The sequence below is a fragment of the Hippopotamus amphibius genome, chromosome 7, assembly GCF_030028045.1.
Source record: "Hippopotamus amphibius kiboko isolate mHipAmp2 chromosome 7, mHipAmp2.hap2, whole genome shotgun sequence".
Taxonomy (NCBI): Eukaryota; Metazoa; Chordata; class Mammalia; order Artiodactyla; family Hippopotamidae; genus Hippopotamus; species Hippopotamus amphibius.
The window spans coordinates 137818785-137835963 of record NC_080192.1 but is presented as its reverse complement, the minus strand read 5'-3'; the positions used below and the strand labels follow the sequence as shown (position 1 = coordinate 137835963).

The following is a 17179-nucleotide window of genomic DNA, read 5'->3' as shown; positions in this document are numbered from 1 at the left end:
TTCCTGTATAGGTCTTTTTCTCTTTTCATTAGCACTATTTTTTTAAAAAACCTGAATAAATATTTTGTAACTCAAATTTCACTCAAACAATAAAATTGGTATTGGCAGAAAAACAGATGCATAGATCCATAGAACAGAATTGTGAGTCTAGAAATAAACCCACACATATGTGGACAATTAATTTCTGGCAAAGGGGCAAAGAACACACAATGGAAAGAGGACAGTCTCTTCAATAAATGGTGTTGGAAAAACTCGATAGCCATATGCAAGAGAATGAAACTAGACCACTACTTCACACCATACACAAAAATTAACTCAAAAGGGATCCAAGAGTTCAATGTCAGACCTGAAACCATAAGACCTCTAGAAGAAAACATAGGCAGTACACTCTTTGACATCAGTCTAGCAATATCTATCTGGATCTGCCTCCTCGGGCAAGGGGAAAAAAAGCAAAAATAAACAAGTGGGACTAAGTCAAACTAAAAAGCCTCTGCACAACAAAGGGAATCAACCTACCAAATGGGAGAAGATATTTGCAAATCATTTATCTGATAAAGGGTTAATATCCAAAATAGATAAAGACTCATACAAATCAACAACACAAAAAACAAAAATCCAATTAAAAAATAGGCAGAGGAGCTGAACAGACATTTTTCCAAAGAAGACATACAGACAGCCAAGAGGCATATGAAAAGATGTTCAGTATCACTAATAATCAGGAAAATGCAAATCAAAACTGCAATGAGATATCACCTCATGCTCATTACAATGGCCACTATCAAAAAGGCGAAAAATAACAAGTGTTATATCTAGAAGTTCAGCTAAAAACCGCAAAGTGCTCTGACAGAACTGGTCCAAACAGGATCCCTTTTCTTGATAGCCACAGACTACATGCATTTGTAAATTCTTATAAATCAAATGATACCATTGGTCTTAAAAGATATCTAGCTACTTGGTATACAACTACATTTGCCTGTACAAACTACAAAAAATGCACCTCTTCGACTCACTTGAGAGTTTTCTTCATCAATTATTACTAGGTGAGTTTCTACTGAATCAGCAAAGTATTGATAATAATGCCTTTGCTTAACGTGACTGAAATGAACTGGTCATTTCCAGATGCATGATACTGGTCTAAGACTACAGTTCCCAGTGGGAGCAGAACTGTCCACCAGGAGGCATTCTGAAAATCTGAGGAGGTATTTCTGTCCTTCCCAAGTATTAGTGGAACTTACTAACACTAAATGGGCGGAAGCCAGGGATGCCAGACGTCCCATGATGTGCAGGGCAGTCCCACACAACCACCCTGTCCTAATCTCTACCTTTTCAAATATCCTGAAAAAAAATATTTACCATGAGTTGTTCACATCCGAGACAGCAATATGTGGTGTTTAATTCAATGATACACTTCAATCCATCTGCAGAGTCAGCTATCTTGTTCAAAGTGATTTCTCACTGACTTCACTCACTTTAGTACTCATGACCAAGCATTTATACATTTTATTTATCCCATGTCACAGTTAAGTCACTATATTAATTTTTTGGAAATTATTTCTGTAAATAAGATTTGTCCACGATTTTCACATCAGGAAAATAAAGAAGCAGTACAACATATTTGCTACAGAAAAAACACTATGGGTCTGAGAATTGAGAACCACTTTTTAAGATTAATTTATCTTACTTTCAGTCATTAAGATTTGTGTAATTGCCCATTTTTATATGGACTCTATAAGAAAGATTATGCAGAGACCTGGATTTTGTCTGGCTCTGCTACTGTGTACCCCTGAGTAAGCTGTTCACTTTCTTTTCTGTGGACCTTAGTTTGTCTGCCTATGACATAGAGAATTAGACCGGATCCCCTCCAGAGATTCTTTTCATTCTGGTATCTTAGAATTCTAAACATTTTCAAATGTTCTTAGCCATCTTCAAAAGCCTAAAAAGTCAATCATAAATATTCTTGGCCATCCTCTAAAAAGTTTGATCTATGATACTCCCATAAGCTCCAGCAAAGAATTCATCTTCAATTCTATGAATACTAAAAACAGGAATTAGATTAAGCAGAAGTTCAAGAAGCCTATCAAATGGCGACACGGGGCCATGCCAGATACACTAAGCAGATATTTAAACAAAGGGGTTTATTCCTTCCTACAGCACAGCTGCTCATCAGACCTTCTGGTATCACCCTTCCTGTCAAATGAAAAACTGGTGGTAGGACAAGAAATCCAAAGCCAAGACTGCAAATAGAATGAAAAAGACACCCACTGGCCAGACCCTGAATGAGATTTCAAAGGGCATCCTGCTTTCTTTGCTCCAAATTGCCAACTTCTGTCCTCTAGGATAAAGACAACTTTTGCTTACATTTACAGAGAACTCAATTGTCAGAATTTTTAATGTTCTCTCCTGCATATTTTATTTGTTATCCCTGACCCTGGTGTAAGAACTAACCCCTGAAGAAACCGAGGTATAGAAGATGTAGGCAGCGGGTCCACAGTCACCAGGTGGATTAGCGGAAGAGTCGAGATTCGTATTGAGATCTCCTAAGCTACGGTACAACCCTCATCTCTTCTCTTCCACACCCCCGCTCTGATGAAGCGGATATGCATCTCAGTAAAGGCATGTGGGAACTGAGGAAAATGAGACTTAGACTTCAAAAAAACATTAGGAACAGAGCCTCAAACAGGGTTCCCGAAAAACTGCATTCTGCAATACAACAGGGGACTAATCAGGCATTTCTGTGTTGATAAAATCCTTTAAATTAAAATGGTATTAAGCCTATTAAGCATCTATGGAAAATCTGGAACAGTATGTACATATTGCAGCTTAGACTTTAAAGAAAAATTTTGAACAAATTTTCTTGTATGTATTTGTTCTTTAGGAATCAAAAAAGAAAACCACAAAAACTTCTAAGGCAAAGAATAAATGAATAAAAATATTAAGAAATATTCATTTCATCCCTTGCAAACTATATAGACGATCCCCGGTACTGCCGTCAGCAGCTGAAACACGACGGAATGCTAAGGACCTGACACAGCACTGCCGGCCTCACCTGCCGAGCATGATGCTCTATCTCCTCCGCTCTGCTCCGATACCAGTCCGCAGCCTTCTCTACTGCGGGCTGGGCTGTCCTGTACCGCAGCAACTCAGGCTGTGCAGCGTACAGGAACTCGCTTTCATCTGGGAGACTCGGCTCAACCACCATTCTGTAAAGCACAAAAAGAACAATTAATAACTGATTGAAATTCTGGGGGAAATTATAATTTTGTGAAAGAGAGAGAGAGACAGAGACAGAGATGTGGAGAGAGCAGTTCCTGAGACTGGCAGAATGTATGTAGGTATGTTTGGGTGTACGTGTCTGTGTGTGTGTGTGTGTGTGTGTGTGTATGTGTGTGTGTTTTCCTAAACATATGTACACACGTACGAGATGAATGGGAAATTTGACAGATGCTTAATTTATTTTCCTATTAGCTTTCCCACTTAAAAAAATCAGAATAGACAATAAATCAAAAAAAATATGCCACAAATCAATCAAATAAGTATTAAGTAAAATCAGAATCACCTAGGGTAGCTTTAAAATGCACATGGCTGGGTGCCTGCCACATGTCTACTAAATCACAATGACCTGTGATGGCCAGTCAGGCCTAGTTTAGTAAAAACAACCCCAGGTGATTCTGATTCAAATATAAATTAAGAAGACTTGTTTTCCACATTCATAAAAATAAGAGGAAATATGCCTTATTTTTGTTGATAATATAACTTTAGTAGGTGTCAGCAACACAGCAATGCACTGAAATTTGCAAAATAAGGAATTACTATACACCACTTGCCATCAGGAGTGAAAAAGAACCAACATCTAGAGGAAGCTACACAGGGAAAACATCACAGGGATCACAAATTATGAGGAGTTTTTACAAGGACGATCCTGGCCAAGTGCCTTCAATGGTTAAGGACTAAAAAAGAAACAAAAGTTAATTTAAACTAAGATATTTCAGATAGAATAGGGAGAAAGTCCGTGTTCCATTAGAGATATTCATTTATCTAAAGTAAGTCAGTAAATGACAAGTGATATAATTATTACTATTATAAGGCAATGGGCTTTGGAGTCAGAACTGAAGTGCAATTCCACCACTGAAAGCTGTGAAACCTTGCATAAATTAGTTAAAACTAGTCTAGATTCATTTTATTCATATCAAAAATGGGAATAATGCCATGCAAACAATATTCAAAATAATATAAAGTACACAGAGAGCACTGTCTGGCACAGAGCAGGTGCTTAATTTTTATTTACAGGTATTATTTTCATCAGAATTATTAACAGTTATAATATAATCCACATGCCTTAGCCTACTGTGCTTACAATTGGTAGTCCTTTACTTAACTAGTCTTACAACTGTCATTAATATTCTGACCAGTGATTTTTCCCCATCACTGCCACATAAAAGCCACATCCCTTCCCCTGAAATCTTCCCATTTCAGGGGAAAAACACCCACAAGCAACTTTGAGTTCCTTTGATACTTTTTTAGTCCTGATCTTATTTTCCTCTCGGTGTTGTTTCACAGAATTTAACCACTTTCTCCTTCTAGAAACACAACTGTCTTTCGTTCTGGCGTGCCACACCATCGTGCCATATGCCAAGCCACATGTGTCCCATCTTCCTGGCTGCTCCTTTTCAGTCATCTTTGCTAGAATATCCCCTCCTCCTCCAGCCGACCATTAAATACTAGCTCTTCCAAATTCTCCAGCTCTCCTGTCTTCTCACTATGATCTCTCTAGGTCTCCCCTTCAACTCAACAATATAAACTGACCACCATATTTTTACCCCTAACCCAGACTTCACTTGAAAACTCCAAAATCTTCCTTCTATTTGCTCTTAGATGTTTCTCAGGCATTTCACATGCAATGAGATCAAAACTGGGGATTTCCCTGGTGGTCCAGTGGTTAAGAACCCGCTGCCTGCCAATGCAGCAGACACAGGTTCGATCCCTGGTCTAGGAAGGTCCCACATGTCTCAGAGCAACTAAGCCCGTGCACCACAACTACTGAGCCTGCGCTCCAGAGCCCACAAGATATAACTATTCAGCCTGTGTGCTGCAACTACTGAAGCCTGAGTGCCTAGAGCCCGTGCTCCACAACAAGAGAAGCCACGACAATGAGAAGCCTGCGCACTGCAATGAAGAGTGGCCCCGGCTCGCTGCAACTAAAGAAAGTCCGCATGCAGCAACGAAGACCCAACAAAGCCTAAATAAGTAAATAAAATAAAAAGTAAAATTTAAAAAAAAAGATCAATACTGAATTCACAATATCCTCAGGTAATATCAAAAGTAAAAGATACAAAATGAAGGGAAACTGCCAACATTAGTGCGAACATGAAGAAAGCGACCAAATTTCACTTGCAATGATCACATTATTGGTTAGGGCTTTTATTTATCATTTATCAGACAGACAGTTCATACACATAGTTTTAAAAAATCCAAAAGCATAAGATGACTCGTATCAACATAAAACAAGCAAAGAGCATTTACCTGACTTTGAGGAGTGGTGGATAAAGGAATTCAAATGCTCCTCATATGGACTTTCAGCCCCACACCTCATCCCCCAACCCCTTCTGCAGGACCTGATGTCTCCATGTTCTGTGGGTCTCCATGGTTAAGTCTTATAAAAGTGAAAATTAAAACTGTACCAAGGACAAAACTGCATGCATAGCATAATAACGACTATGAAAAATATACCTGTATATGTGAAAGAGTGAAAAGTAATACCTTAAAATGACGAGAGTTGTTATATAAGGACCACTTACAGAATAATTCCTTTGTAGCATTTAATATTTTTCCATTAAAAAAATTTTTTAACATACCTTGAGTAAAGTCAAGTTTCTTAAAAAAACTTTCTTCAAACTCTTAAGCAGGGCCCACCATCAAATAAATGACCATCCACCACACACCACCTGCACAGAGCCTTCTGTTCATCCATCCCATAAAGAAATGAAGAGCCCTCCCGCTGGCTCACTCTTACCTGCACTCCAGCTCCTCACACCAATCTTTATCTCGGTGTTTACGTTCATGCCAAGGAATGATCATCAAGGAGTCACCATCATAACTTAAAATTAAAAAAAAAAAAAAAAAAAGCATAAGCATTTAAAATACATATTACCTCAATGGCTGGTTACACAAGGAACATGATACAAAAGTATCTCCATAATCTTAAACCTCCAAGATTCCTGTTGATGGTATCTTAAGTGGTACATGATACATATCATATACAATAAGTAAATAAAAAATACCAAATGGCTGATTTCTCTTTGATCATAAAATGGTTCAAAAAAGAAAAGGAAAATTCAAAACAAAAAATTTGGCAAGAAACTAAAGGATGATATGGACAGGTCTTCACTCACACATTCTAAAATATTTATCAAAAGCCATATTTTATATTCTTAATGCTGATATAAATGGTCCCTTGCCCTCAAAAAGCTTATAATCTAACTTCCTGTGATCACAGAAATGTTCTTTAAATGTGCAATCCAATATAGTAACCCCTATGAACCACTTGAAGTGTGACACACTAAGAAAGAAATCTTTAATATTATTGAATTTTAATTAATTTTATTTAAAATTTAAATAGCCACATGTGGCTGGTGGCTACTATATTGGATAGCTTCAACCTAGAGGACACGTAATAGCCATAGTGAAGAAATTATTCTGCAGGTTAAAAATATCACTAACAAATGACAGAAGGAGAATCTAAGAGGCAAAGACAAGTCCTGATTGGATGGAATTAAGAATAAATTAAAAAGGAAGAGTGAGGTAAAAATATTAACTAACACAGCAGAGCAATGTGCTACGACCCAGGAGAGAAGGGAAACATAAACCCATCTGCCTTCTAACCAGCGCTGCATTCTTTGGCACGTGACTTTCTAAAGTGCAGCACTTCAAACATTACCTCTAAAGTACCTTTAGCTCCAATATTCTGTAAATCCATGAAAACAATGGAAACATCCTGAATTGGAATGAAGACAAAAATTCAAAAAACAACTTTCAATTGCCTTATTTTTATAGTTCAATAAAACATCTGATCTCATACTTGAGTATCAACATACTGCTTTCCTAAAATTTATCATAGCCCCAGAGAAAGGATTGCACTTTTGTATATTATGAGGTTATGTTTTGCAACTTCTTATCTTACTAAGTTAGGAAACATGCCTTGCACAAAAAATACTTCATAAGCATTTGGAAATTTTGTAGGTAAAGAGATTTGTCTTCACGTAAAAAGGAGCAGGAGACCACTGAGGGGTTATAAGGAAGAGAGAAGCCAAAAACATCTGGAAATGAGCAGGGCTGGTTCATCTATCAACACCATCCCCTTTGAAGTTGTTATTATTATTGATGCAAATTATCCAAAGTCAAAGGTCCCCATTAGATATTCGCAATAAGAAATTTATTATATCATGTTTTCAAAACACAGTATTTTACCCACTTTTAAGCTAGCATGTAATGTCCTAGCAAACTATGTACCATTCATTTTTGAAGGCATGTGAGTTCACGTTTTTAAATTTCAGAATCATATAGATGATTATTTACAATGGATGCCACTATTTCATTTGTCATTGAGTAAAAAGCTATTTTATTTTCTTCCCCATCAGTAATTATTTTATGACAGATTACTGAAATGAAAAGTAAAAAAGATAACATTTGGATACAATGATGATAATAGTGCTCACTCTTCCAACATAAGAAAAAACTGTAGCAATGAGCTGAGGAACAGAAGAAAAATTAACATAGCAAACCACTACTGCCTTGTCTAATTAAAGCAGACACGGTTCCATAAGCTACACAAAATGTTTTCCAAAAAATTGAGAAAAATGTATCACAAGTTGAGATTTGTATTTTCTATACAAAGTACATATTAGATACAAGGATTATTACTAAAATGATTAGTAATGGTGTGGGACTCCAGCAAAATAACATTTATTTGGTTTTTAAGGACTAGAAAATTGTAAAACTTTGTCAAGCTTCAATAAACAGAAATGGGTAAGAAAACATGCCTATTTTTATCAAAACACACATTAAGGACAAGTTCTGCTCCGAGATTCACTCCAAAAAGTAGGCCTAAAGAGTCCTAGGTTAATGAAGCATTTTTTGCTGCATTTTCAAGGTACAGCACAACTAAATGTTTCTACATGTTTCTAAATGTGCTGATCACCACTGATATAATGATAAGAATGCTAGTAGTAATATATCAGGAATGATCAGCAACAGCATAATCTTTAATATTTATTACTCTCTCACTACAGACCAGACAGGTGAAATGCTTTTAAGATACAATACCTAATTTAGTCCTACCTAACATAGGTGATATTATCTTTCTCATATTATAATGAGAAAACTGAGGCCCAAGTTAACTTGCCCCTCCTCATAAAGTCAATAAATGACAGAGCCAAGGATTTAAACACAACTTGACAGAATGCAAAGCTCACCCTCCTAGCTAGTAGATGGCCACCAGATTAGACAGAGGCACCAGTTAGATTGTGCACAGCAGGCAGAGGGCGATACGAACCTTCCCAAATTTTAATTCAGAGAACCTAACAAGGACCTTTTACATGCATATTTAAAAGGCACATTTAAATTGAGATATAAAACCAATCTCCACACCAGCAGATCACTAGTCCTAGTGATCTAGTGATCATGAAACTAACTTCTACGAAATATGGCTTCATCTTAGGTCTGATCGCCAACACTTACATTAGAAACAAACCAACAATCAAACAAAAAACCCTTTTTGCTCTTTGCTTTCCTTCCAGGATGCTTCTACAAATCAAATTTTCTTCAAACAAATCTTAGGAGTTTAAAATGCTTGCTATAAAAACACCATAAGTTCTTTATCATGAATAAAATGACAGCATTTCAGAAACAGACAGGACCTCTTCCCCAGTCAGAATATAAATTCCCTAAGGGCAGAATTTTTGTTTGTTTTGTCTATTGCCATATCCTCAAACCTAAAATAGTGCCTGACACTTAGCAGACTCTAAAGTAATGTGTCAACTGAATTAATTAATTGACAGCACAACAAAGATTTGTATTTAGAGTGATCTCACGAGTATCACAAAAATTCAAAATAGGAATCAATAAAAGGGGTTATAGAGATACATCAGAGGTATATTTATATGGAATCTGTAGATCTGAGAGTGATAACAAGGATACTTTCCTGATATAATTATCCTGATGAAAGGGCAAACTATATTGGTGATGGTATAAATACACAATCTAGATTATTTAACATGTTACACTTATGGAGGGAAAAAAAGACTTCAGAATATGCATTTCCCTAAACCTGACCATTCTTTACACTTCAAAATAATTGATTAGTTCTATCATTACCACCTTTAAAATGCCCAAATTTTAGCTCCTTATTCTTTCATAAGGTAAATGGAATGACAGAATGCTTAATAAAATTCAGAGGAGAACTTTTTTAGTAACTCTGTTCACAACAAAAATATTAGCCATGTAAATTAATCGCTAAGTGGCCTAGGTGAAAATGTGGTTCAAAGAAACCTAGAAAACACAACTGCTCCTTCTAAAGAACTGTAGAAAGTTTGATTAGTTGCAAAACTTACATTTTGACTCTAAAGTTCTATAAACACAAGATAACATTTACATACGCTTTATTTCATCTTTTTCTTCTGTTGTTTCCACTTGGCTAGGGAAGACTTAGAATTTAAATACATCATCCCCACTAAAAAACAAGGAAGTACATGGTAAACTTAAATTCTCTCCTTACAAAATAATGGCTGCTTTTGCTTAATTTTCGGATTCTTTATATTAGAGCCCTGCTCATTGTTTTATTCCAAACAATAAGCTTTGCTGGTTTCAACTGAAAGTAACATTTATCTGTCAGCAGGAAAGGAATAACTATAACAAGTTCTATTATGCACCACTATTCTCTCACCAATTATTTCTCACACTAAATATAAATGTTTTATTTCAAAGAAATTTTATCAGAAATAAACTTAGAAAAAGTTCCTTTATTCGTATTCTATGCCTTGGAAACAAAAGGCTAAACAGACAGTGTACTACTACTAATTGCCACCTTTCATGCACTGGTTTTAAGATGTGAAGTTATATTTATTTCTATTATTTAGCATAGAAAAAAATGTTCTGGAAAAGAAAGGACAAATAATAATAATAATTTGGGCCTACACATGTAACTACATGTGATTACCATCACTGAACAAGTCAAACTTGATCAGAAACTCAATGGGATACCAATTAAAAAGCTAGTTATCACTCAGAACACCAACTTGGAAAAAAAACAATTTAAAAGCATCAGAGTTCTCCTCTAGACCAATTTCATTAATAAGTGACTTAGAAAATATAGACTAGGCTAATAAGATATCCTGAAACTTACCAGCATTCTCAGATGTTAGCAATGTATAAAAGAGAAACGAGTAAAAAAAACCCACCACACTAGGACCTGAATTCTCTTCCACCACTAACTTAATCTCTGGGATCCAGCTGGCTCATCTATTTAGTAAATACTGTAATATCATGTGCCCAAAAGGAAGATGAGACTAGAGCAATGTTACCTTGAATTCTAATCCAGAATAATTCGAGCATGCACTTAGAAGTCTAACCTCTGTGTTAGAACTATGATGCCACCCTGCACAACCATGTAATCTTGGTCAAGCTTTCAATCTGCCTGTGCTTCAATTTCCTCATTAGTGAAATGGGTATAATAAGAATCTGAATTTGGGGAGGATCAAATTAGAACATACAAAGCCTTTACAACAGTACCTTGTACGTAGTAAGAGTTCATCCATCATAAAAAGCATCAATATTAACACCACCACAGGATATATGCGACTCACTGACATTTCAAGACCTAATTTATGATAAATAGTAACACCATATTAATAATCATATTGATGATTATATTTACAAATGCCTAACAATGGCAATAAACTCTGCTGACATCATAATGGGTATAAGGCACCTGGCCAATGCAATAAATAGTAACGAGAAAATTTGAGGAACTGATTTTTAAGGTAGCAATAAGTAGCAGTTTCCACAAGGCATCATATCTCTCCCAAATGCTTACAATCAAGTTTGAAAATAAACATGTAACCATGAGCAAAGGATGATTTAATTATTTCTGAGAGGAACTAGCTGTAAAATCATTAAAGTTTAAGGGAAAGCCACAAACTCCAATGGAGAATCACTGAAGAAATTTCCAGAAAAGTTAGTTGTAAATAACGGAGAAAGGATGCTATTCACATAGGTATTTAATGTCAACAAAATAAGGGGCAAAGAATGAATAGTCACATAAATGATATGAAAACTGGCCCCCACACCATTACCACTATCACCTGCCCCTTGAACAAATGACTCTGATTTTAATAAAGGCCCTCAGAAAAATGAAGAATACCTATCCTTGCTACAAGGAAATCTACTAGGAAATAAAAAAGGCATTTTCAAACCTATTTTCACAGCCTATACTTAAACAAGAATAAGCTAAAATGACTAACATTTTTTAAAAAGCAAACAAAACATTTATGTAATAATTTTTATGATAGGGGAGATCAAAATGGCAGAGAAATAAGATGCTGAGCTCACCTGCCATAACAAACTCGTCAAAAATACTTCTACACGTGGAGCAACTCTCACTGAAAACAACCAGGAGGCTAGCAAAAAGTCTCTTCCACAACCAAGGCTATAAAAAAAGACTCACATGGAGGAAGGGAGAAGAGATCAGGTTGGAACATGTGCCCCTAGGAGGGGACACCGAAGTGGAAGGGGACATCACAGAGTCAGGAATCCTCCCTGGGGAATAAGGGATTTGAGACACTTATTAGACAACCCAGCTCTGTGGTTCAACACCAGGAAAATGAGTCTTCTTAGCTGTTCTGAAACTCATGAGCAGGACTGACTTACTTAGAAACTGAGATATAAAATATGACTTCAAAAGCACAAATCATGGAGGGAGGATTTAAAAATGTAGATCTTTCAGAATGTGTTTGAACTTAAATGACTACCAGTTGAAAGAAGCAGATATAGCTATAGGTCAACATATATGAACCCCATGGTAACTACAAACAGAAAACCTACAGTAGATGCACAAAATCTAGAAAGAAAGGAACACAATTATAACACTACAGGGAATAGACTAAAAGATGGAAAGAACAGGAAAAAAACACAAAAACAAACCAGAAAACAAATGACAAAATGGCAATAAGGGTATATCAATAATCACTCTAATTGTCAATGAACTAAATGTTCCAATCAAAAGATATAGGGTAAAATGACAAGGATCTACTGTATAGGACAGGCTCTATATCCAATATGTGGTAGTAAGCTATAATGGAAAAGAATCTGAAAAAGAAAAAATATATATATACACACACACACACACATATATATAAAACAATCATTTTGCTGCACACCTGAAACTAACACAAGATTATAAATTAACAATACTTCATTTTTTTAAATGGTTAAACAAAAAAGATATAGGGTAACTGGCTGGATTAAAAAAAATAGACCTACCAATATGTTGCCTGGCAGAGAACTTCAGAACTAAAGACACACACAGACTGAAAGTAAAAGAATGGAAAAAGATATTCCATGTAAATGGAAATAAAAGGAAAGCTGGAGTAGCAAACTCTTATCAAAGTAGACTTTAAAATGAAGTCTATAACAAAAAGACAAAGAAGGGCACCACATAATGGGGCACCACATAATGAGACAAGGGTCAACCCAAGAAGAGGACATGTAAACGTATATGCACCTAACATAAGAGCACCTAAATATATCAAGCAAGTATTAACAGACATAAAGGGAGAAATTGACAACAATACAATAATAGTAAGGGAATTTAACACCCCACTACATCAATGGACAGATGATCCAGACAAGAAATAAAAGGCATCCAAAATGGAAGGGAAGAAGTAAAACTGCCGCTATTGACAGATGACATGATACTACATATAGAAAAGCCTAAAGTCTCCACCAAAAAACTATTAGAACTAGTTAATGAATTCAGTAAAGTTGTAGGATACAAAATTAATGTAGAGAAATATGTTACTCTTCTATACGCTAATAATGAACTATAAGAGAAAGCAAGAAAACAATCCTGTGTAACATCACATTAGAAAGAATAAACACCTGGTAATAAACTTAATCAAGGAAGTGAAAGATGTCCATTCTGAAAACTATAAAACAATGATGAAGGAAATTGAAGATGACACAAAGAAATGGAAAGGTATCCCATGGTTATGTATTAGAAAAATTAATATTTTTTAAATGTCCATGTTATCCAAAGCAATCTACAGATTTAATGCAATTCCTATCAAAATACCCATGACATTTTTCACAGAACTAGTACAAATAATCCTAAAATTGATATGGAGCCAAAAAGGACCTTGAATAACCAAAGCAATCTTGGGAAAAAAAGAACACAGTTGGAGATATCACGCTCCCTGACTTCAAACTATACTATAAAGCTACAGTAATCAAAACAGTATGGCACTGGTACAAAACCAGACACACAGATTAATAGAACAGAACAGAGAGTCCAGAAACATGCCCACACACATATGGTCAATTAGTCTTCAACAAAGGAGGCAAGAATATACAATGGGGAGAAGACAGCCTCTTCAATAAGTGGTGCTCAGAAAACTGGACAGCTACATATAAAAGAGTAAAATTAGAACATTTTCTCACACCATATACAAAGGAAAATGCAAAATGTGACTGAAGACCTAAATGTAAGACTGGAAACCATAAAACTCTTAGGAGAAAACATAGGTAGAACACTCTTTTACATAAATCTTAGCAATATTTTTTTGAACTTTTTTGGAGGCAAGATGGGGTAGGGGAGATTAAAAGGTACAAACTACTATTTATAAAATAAACAAGATACATAGATATATTGTACAGCACAGTGAAGATAGCCAATATCTTATAATAACTTTAAGTGGAGTATAATCTATAAAAACACTGAATCACTATGTTATATACCTGAAACTAATACAATATTTTAAATCAACCAATTTTTTTTAATTTCCTTATAGGTTATATTGTTTCATTATCACCATCAAAGAATCATTTGAATAAAGATCTGGTCTTGCTAACTCAGTAAAAATACCATTTAAATTCTCTAAAATCCATCATTGCATTAAACAAGAAAATAATATTTTAAAAATAATAATAATTTAATAATTTAATAATAATAATTTTTCATTCCACATTCGGTGTTATACACATAAAAATATGTATAAATGCATATGTTCTCATTTTTATTTTTTTTTGATGACTTTCATATTTATAATATTGCACATACAGAAAATATGGTCTCCAAAAATAAACCCATGCAACTATGGTCAATTAATCTACAATAAAGGAGACAGAAGTATACACTGGAGGAAAATCAGTCTCTTCAATAAGTGGTGCTGGGAAAATTGGACTGCTACATGTGAAAGAATGAAATTAGGACATCTTCTAACACCATATGCAAAAATAAATTCAAAATTAAATACAGACCTAAATATAAGACCAGATACTATAAAACTCCTAGAGGAAAACATAGGCAGAACACTTTTTGACATAAATCACAGCAATATTTTTTTGGATCCATCTCCTACAGCAATGGAAATAAAAACAAAAATTTTTAAATGGGATCTAATTAAACTCAAAAGCTTTTGCACAGCAAAGAAAACCATGAAGAAAACAAAAAGACAACCTACAGAATGGGAGAAAATATTTGCAAATGGTGCCACCAATAAGGGATTAATTTCCAAAATACAAAAAGAGCTCATATAGCTCAATATCCACACACAAAAAAATAAAAAAATAAAAAAATGGGCAGAAGATCTAAATAGCATTTCTCTAAAGAAGACACACAGATGGCCAACAGGCACATGAAAAAATGCTCAACATCACTAATTATTAGAGAAATGCAAATCAAAACAACGAGGGGCCTCCTAGGTGGCGCAGTGGTTAAGAATCTGCCTGCCAATGCAGGGGACACAGGTTCAATCCCTGCTCCAGGAAGATACCACATGCTACAGGGCAACTAAGCCCATGTACCCCAACTGTTGAGCCTGCGCTTCAGAGCCCATGAGCCACAACTATTGAGCCCATGGGCTGCAACTACTGAAGCCCACGCGCCTAAAGCCCGTGCTCCGCAACAGGAGAAGCCACAGCAATGAGGAGCCCAGGCACCACAACAAAGAGTAGCCCCCTCTTGCCGCAACTAGAGAAAGCTCGCGTGCAGCAACGAAGACCCAACACAGTCAATAAATAAATAAATAAATAAAATTTATTTAAAAAAAAAAACAACAATGAGGTATCACCTCACTCCAGTTAGAATGGCCACCATCAAGAAGTCTACAAATAATAAATGCTGGAGAGGATGCGGAAAAATAGGAACACTCCTACACTGTTGGTGGGAAGGTAAGTTGGTACACCCACTATGGAGAACAGTATGGAGGTGCCTTAAAAATCTAAAAATAGAACTACCATATGATCTAGCAATCCCACTCATGGCCATATATTTGGAGAAAACTGTAAGTCGTAAATATACACTCATCCCAATGTTCACTGCAGCACTATTTACAATAACCAAGACAAGGATGCAACCTAAATGTCCATCAACAGATGAATGGATAGAGATGTGGTATATATATATAATGGAATATTACTCGGCCATAGAAAAGAATGAAATATAATGTGATTTGCAGCAACACGGATGAAACCTAGAGATTGTCATACTAAGTAAAGACAAGGATAAATACCATATGCTATTGCTTATATGTGGATGATAATGATACAAATAAACTTATTTACAAAACAGAAATAGACCCACAGACAGAGAAAACAAAATTATGGTTACCGAAGAAGAAAGTGGGGGGAGGATAAATTAGAAGTTTGGAATTAACATATACATACTACTATACATAAAACAGATAGCCAACAAGGACCTGCTGTATAGCACAGGGAACTATACCCAATATTTTGTAATAACCTATAAGGAAAAAGAAAGTGAAAAAGAACATATATATGCACACACATACATATATACTGTGTTGGCCAAAACGTTCACTCAGGTTTTTCCGTACCATCTTACGTAAGAAACCCAAATGAACTTTTTGGCCAACCGTGTGTGTGTGTGCGTGTGTGTGTGTGTCTGTGTGTGTCTGTGTGTGTGTATAACTGGATCACTTTGCTATAAACCTGAAATTAACACATTGTAAACCAACTATACTTCCATTAAACAAAAAATATGGGCAACTTAAAATTTGTGAATTACAACTTTCATTTATAGTAATCAACAAACCTTTAGATTTGAGGTTGCCAGTGTTTCATTCGATGAGGGAGAACATATATTAAATGCAATGATACTGAAAGATCTGAGGTCTAAGAGTCAAATAAGAATCGATGAGGACTATCCTCACACTGGGGAGGCCCAAAACTACACGTCCACAACTATCAAAAGGGATGTACCAATAACAGGAGAGAAATCCAACCCATTTCACTCTGAGTTCTGTGCTACTTAGACTGATCCAGAACCAGTAGAGAGAATAACAGTAAGGCCCTTATTTCATGTTACTTCAAGACAACAAGAGAGCATGACAACAAGACCCACAATAAAGATAAAAGTATCTGACAACTGAATTTATCAACTATAAAATTAATGAAATATACCAAAATGTTAATGAATTATATCAGTGTACATTATAAACCCTGACCCTATATAAGGTTGTAGTGCTAACAGAGTTTGAACAAAAGGATTAGAGAGGAAAAGAATTTTTTAATCTCCTTTTTATTTGTATTATCAAATAAAACAGCACAAATAATGCCCACCTAGATCCCAAGCCACAGAAAGATTGATTGCCTCATTGTCACCCTTCAAAATCCCTGCATATTCCTTCTTACAGACTTGCACTGACTGGACATTTCACACACTATCTATAAAGCTATCCAACTTTGCCCAGCCTATAGCTGACACCTATAGAATGCTTACAATGTGTGAGAACAACCATACAGTTCTGAACTATTAGACACACACACACAAATTCAGTAATCCTGAGAGAGAGACAATATCCTCTCCCATTTTACAGTAAAGGAGATACAGGCACAGAAACGTTGAGTAACTCATCCAAAGTCACAAAACTAAAATGCTGCACCTGGAATT

At 35.6% G+C, this 17179-nt stretch overlaps 1 protein-coding gene across 2 annotated transcripts in view; it reads right to left on the bottom strand.

Moving 5' to 3' along the window:
• Window positions 1–17179, bottom strand: part of NBAS (NBAS subunit of NRZ tethering complex) — a 320076-nt gene that overhangs the window by 193630 nt on the left and 109267 nt on the right. For both annotated transcript variants that reach the window (XR_009054733.1, XM_057742162.1), the window contains exons 22-23: window positions 6011–6094; window positions 3047–3200 (exon numbers count right to left, since the gene is read on the bottom strand). Coding sequence is in view for 1 of the 2 variants with exons in the window: in XM_057742162.1 (XP_057598145.1) it covers window positions 3047–3200; window positions 6011–6094 (238 nt within the window). In the remaining variant the exon portion in view is untranslated. The remainder of the gene's footprint in view (window positions 1–3046; window positions 3201–6010; window positions 6095–17179) is intronic.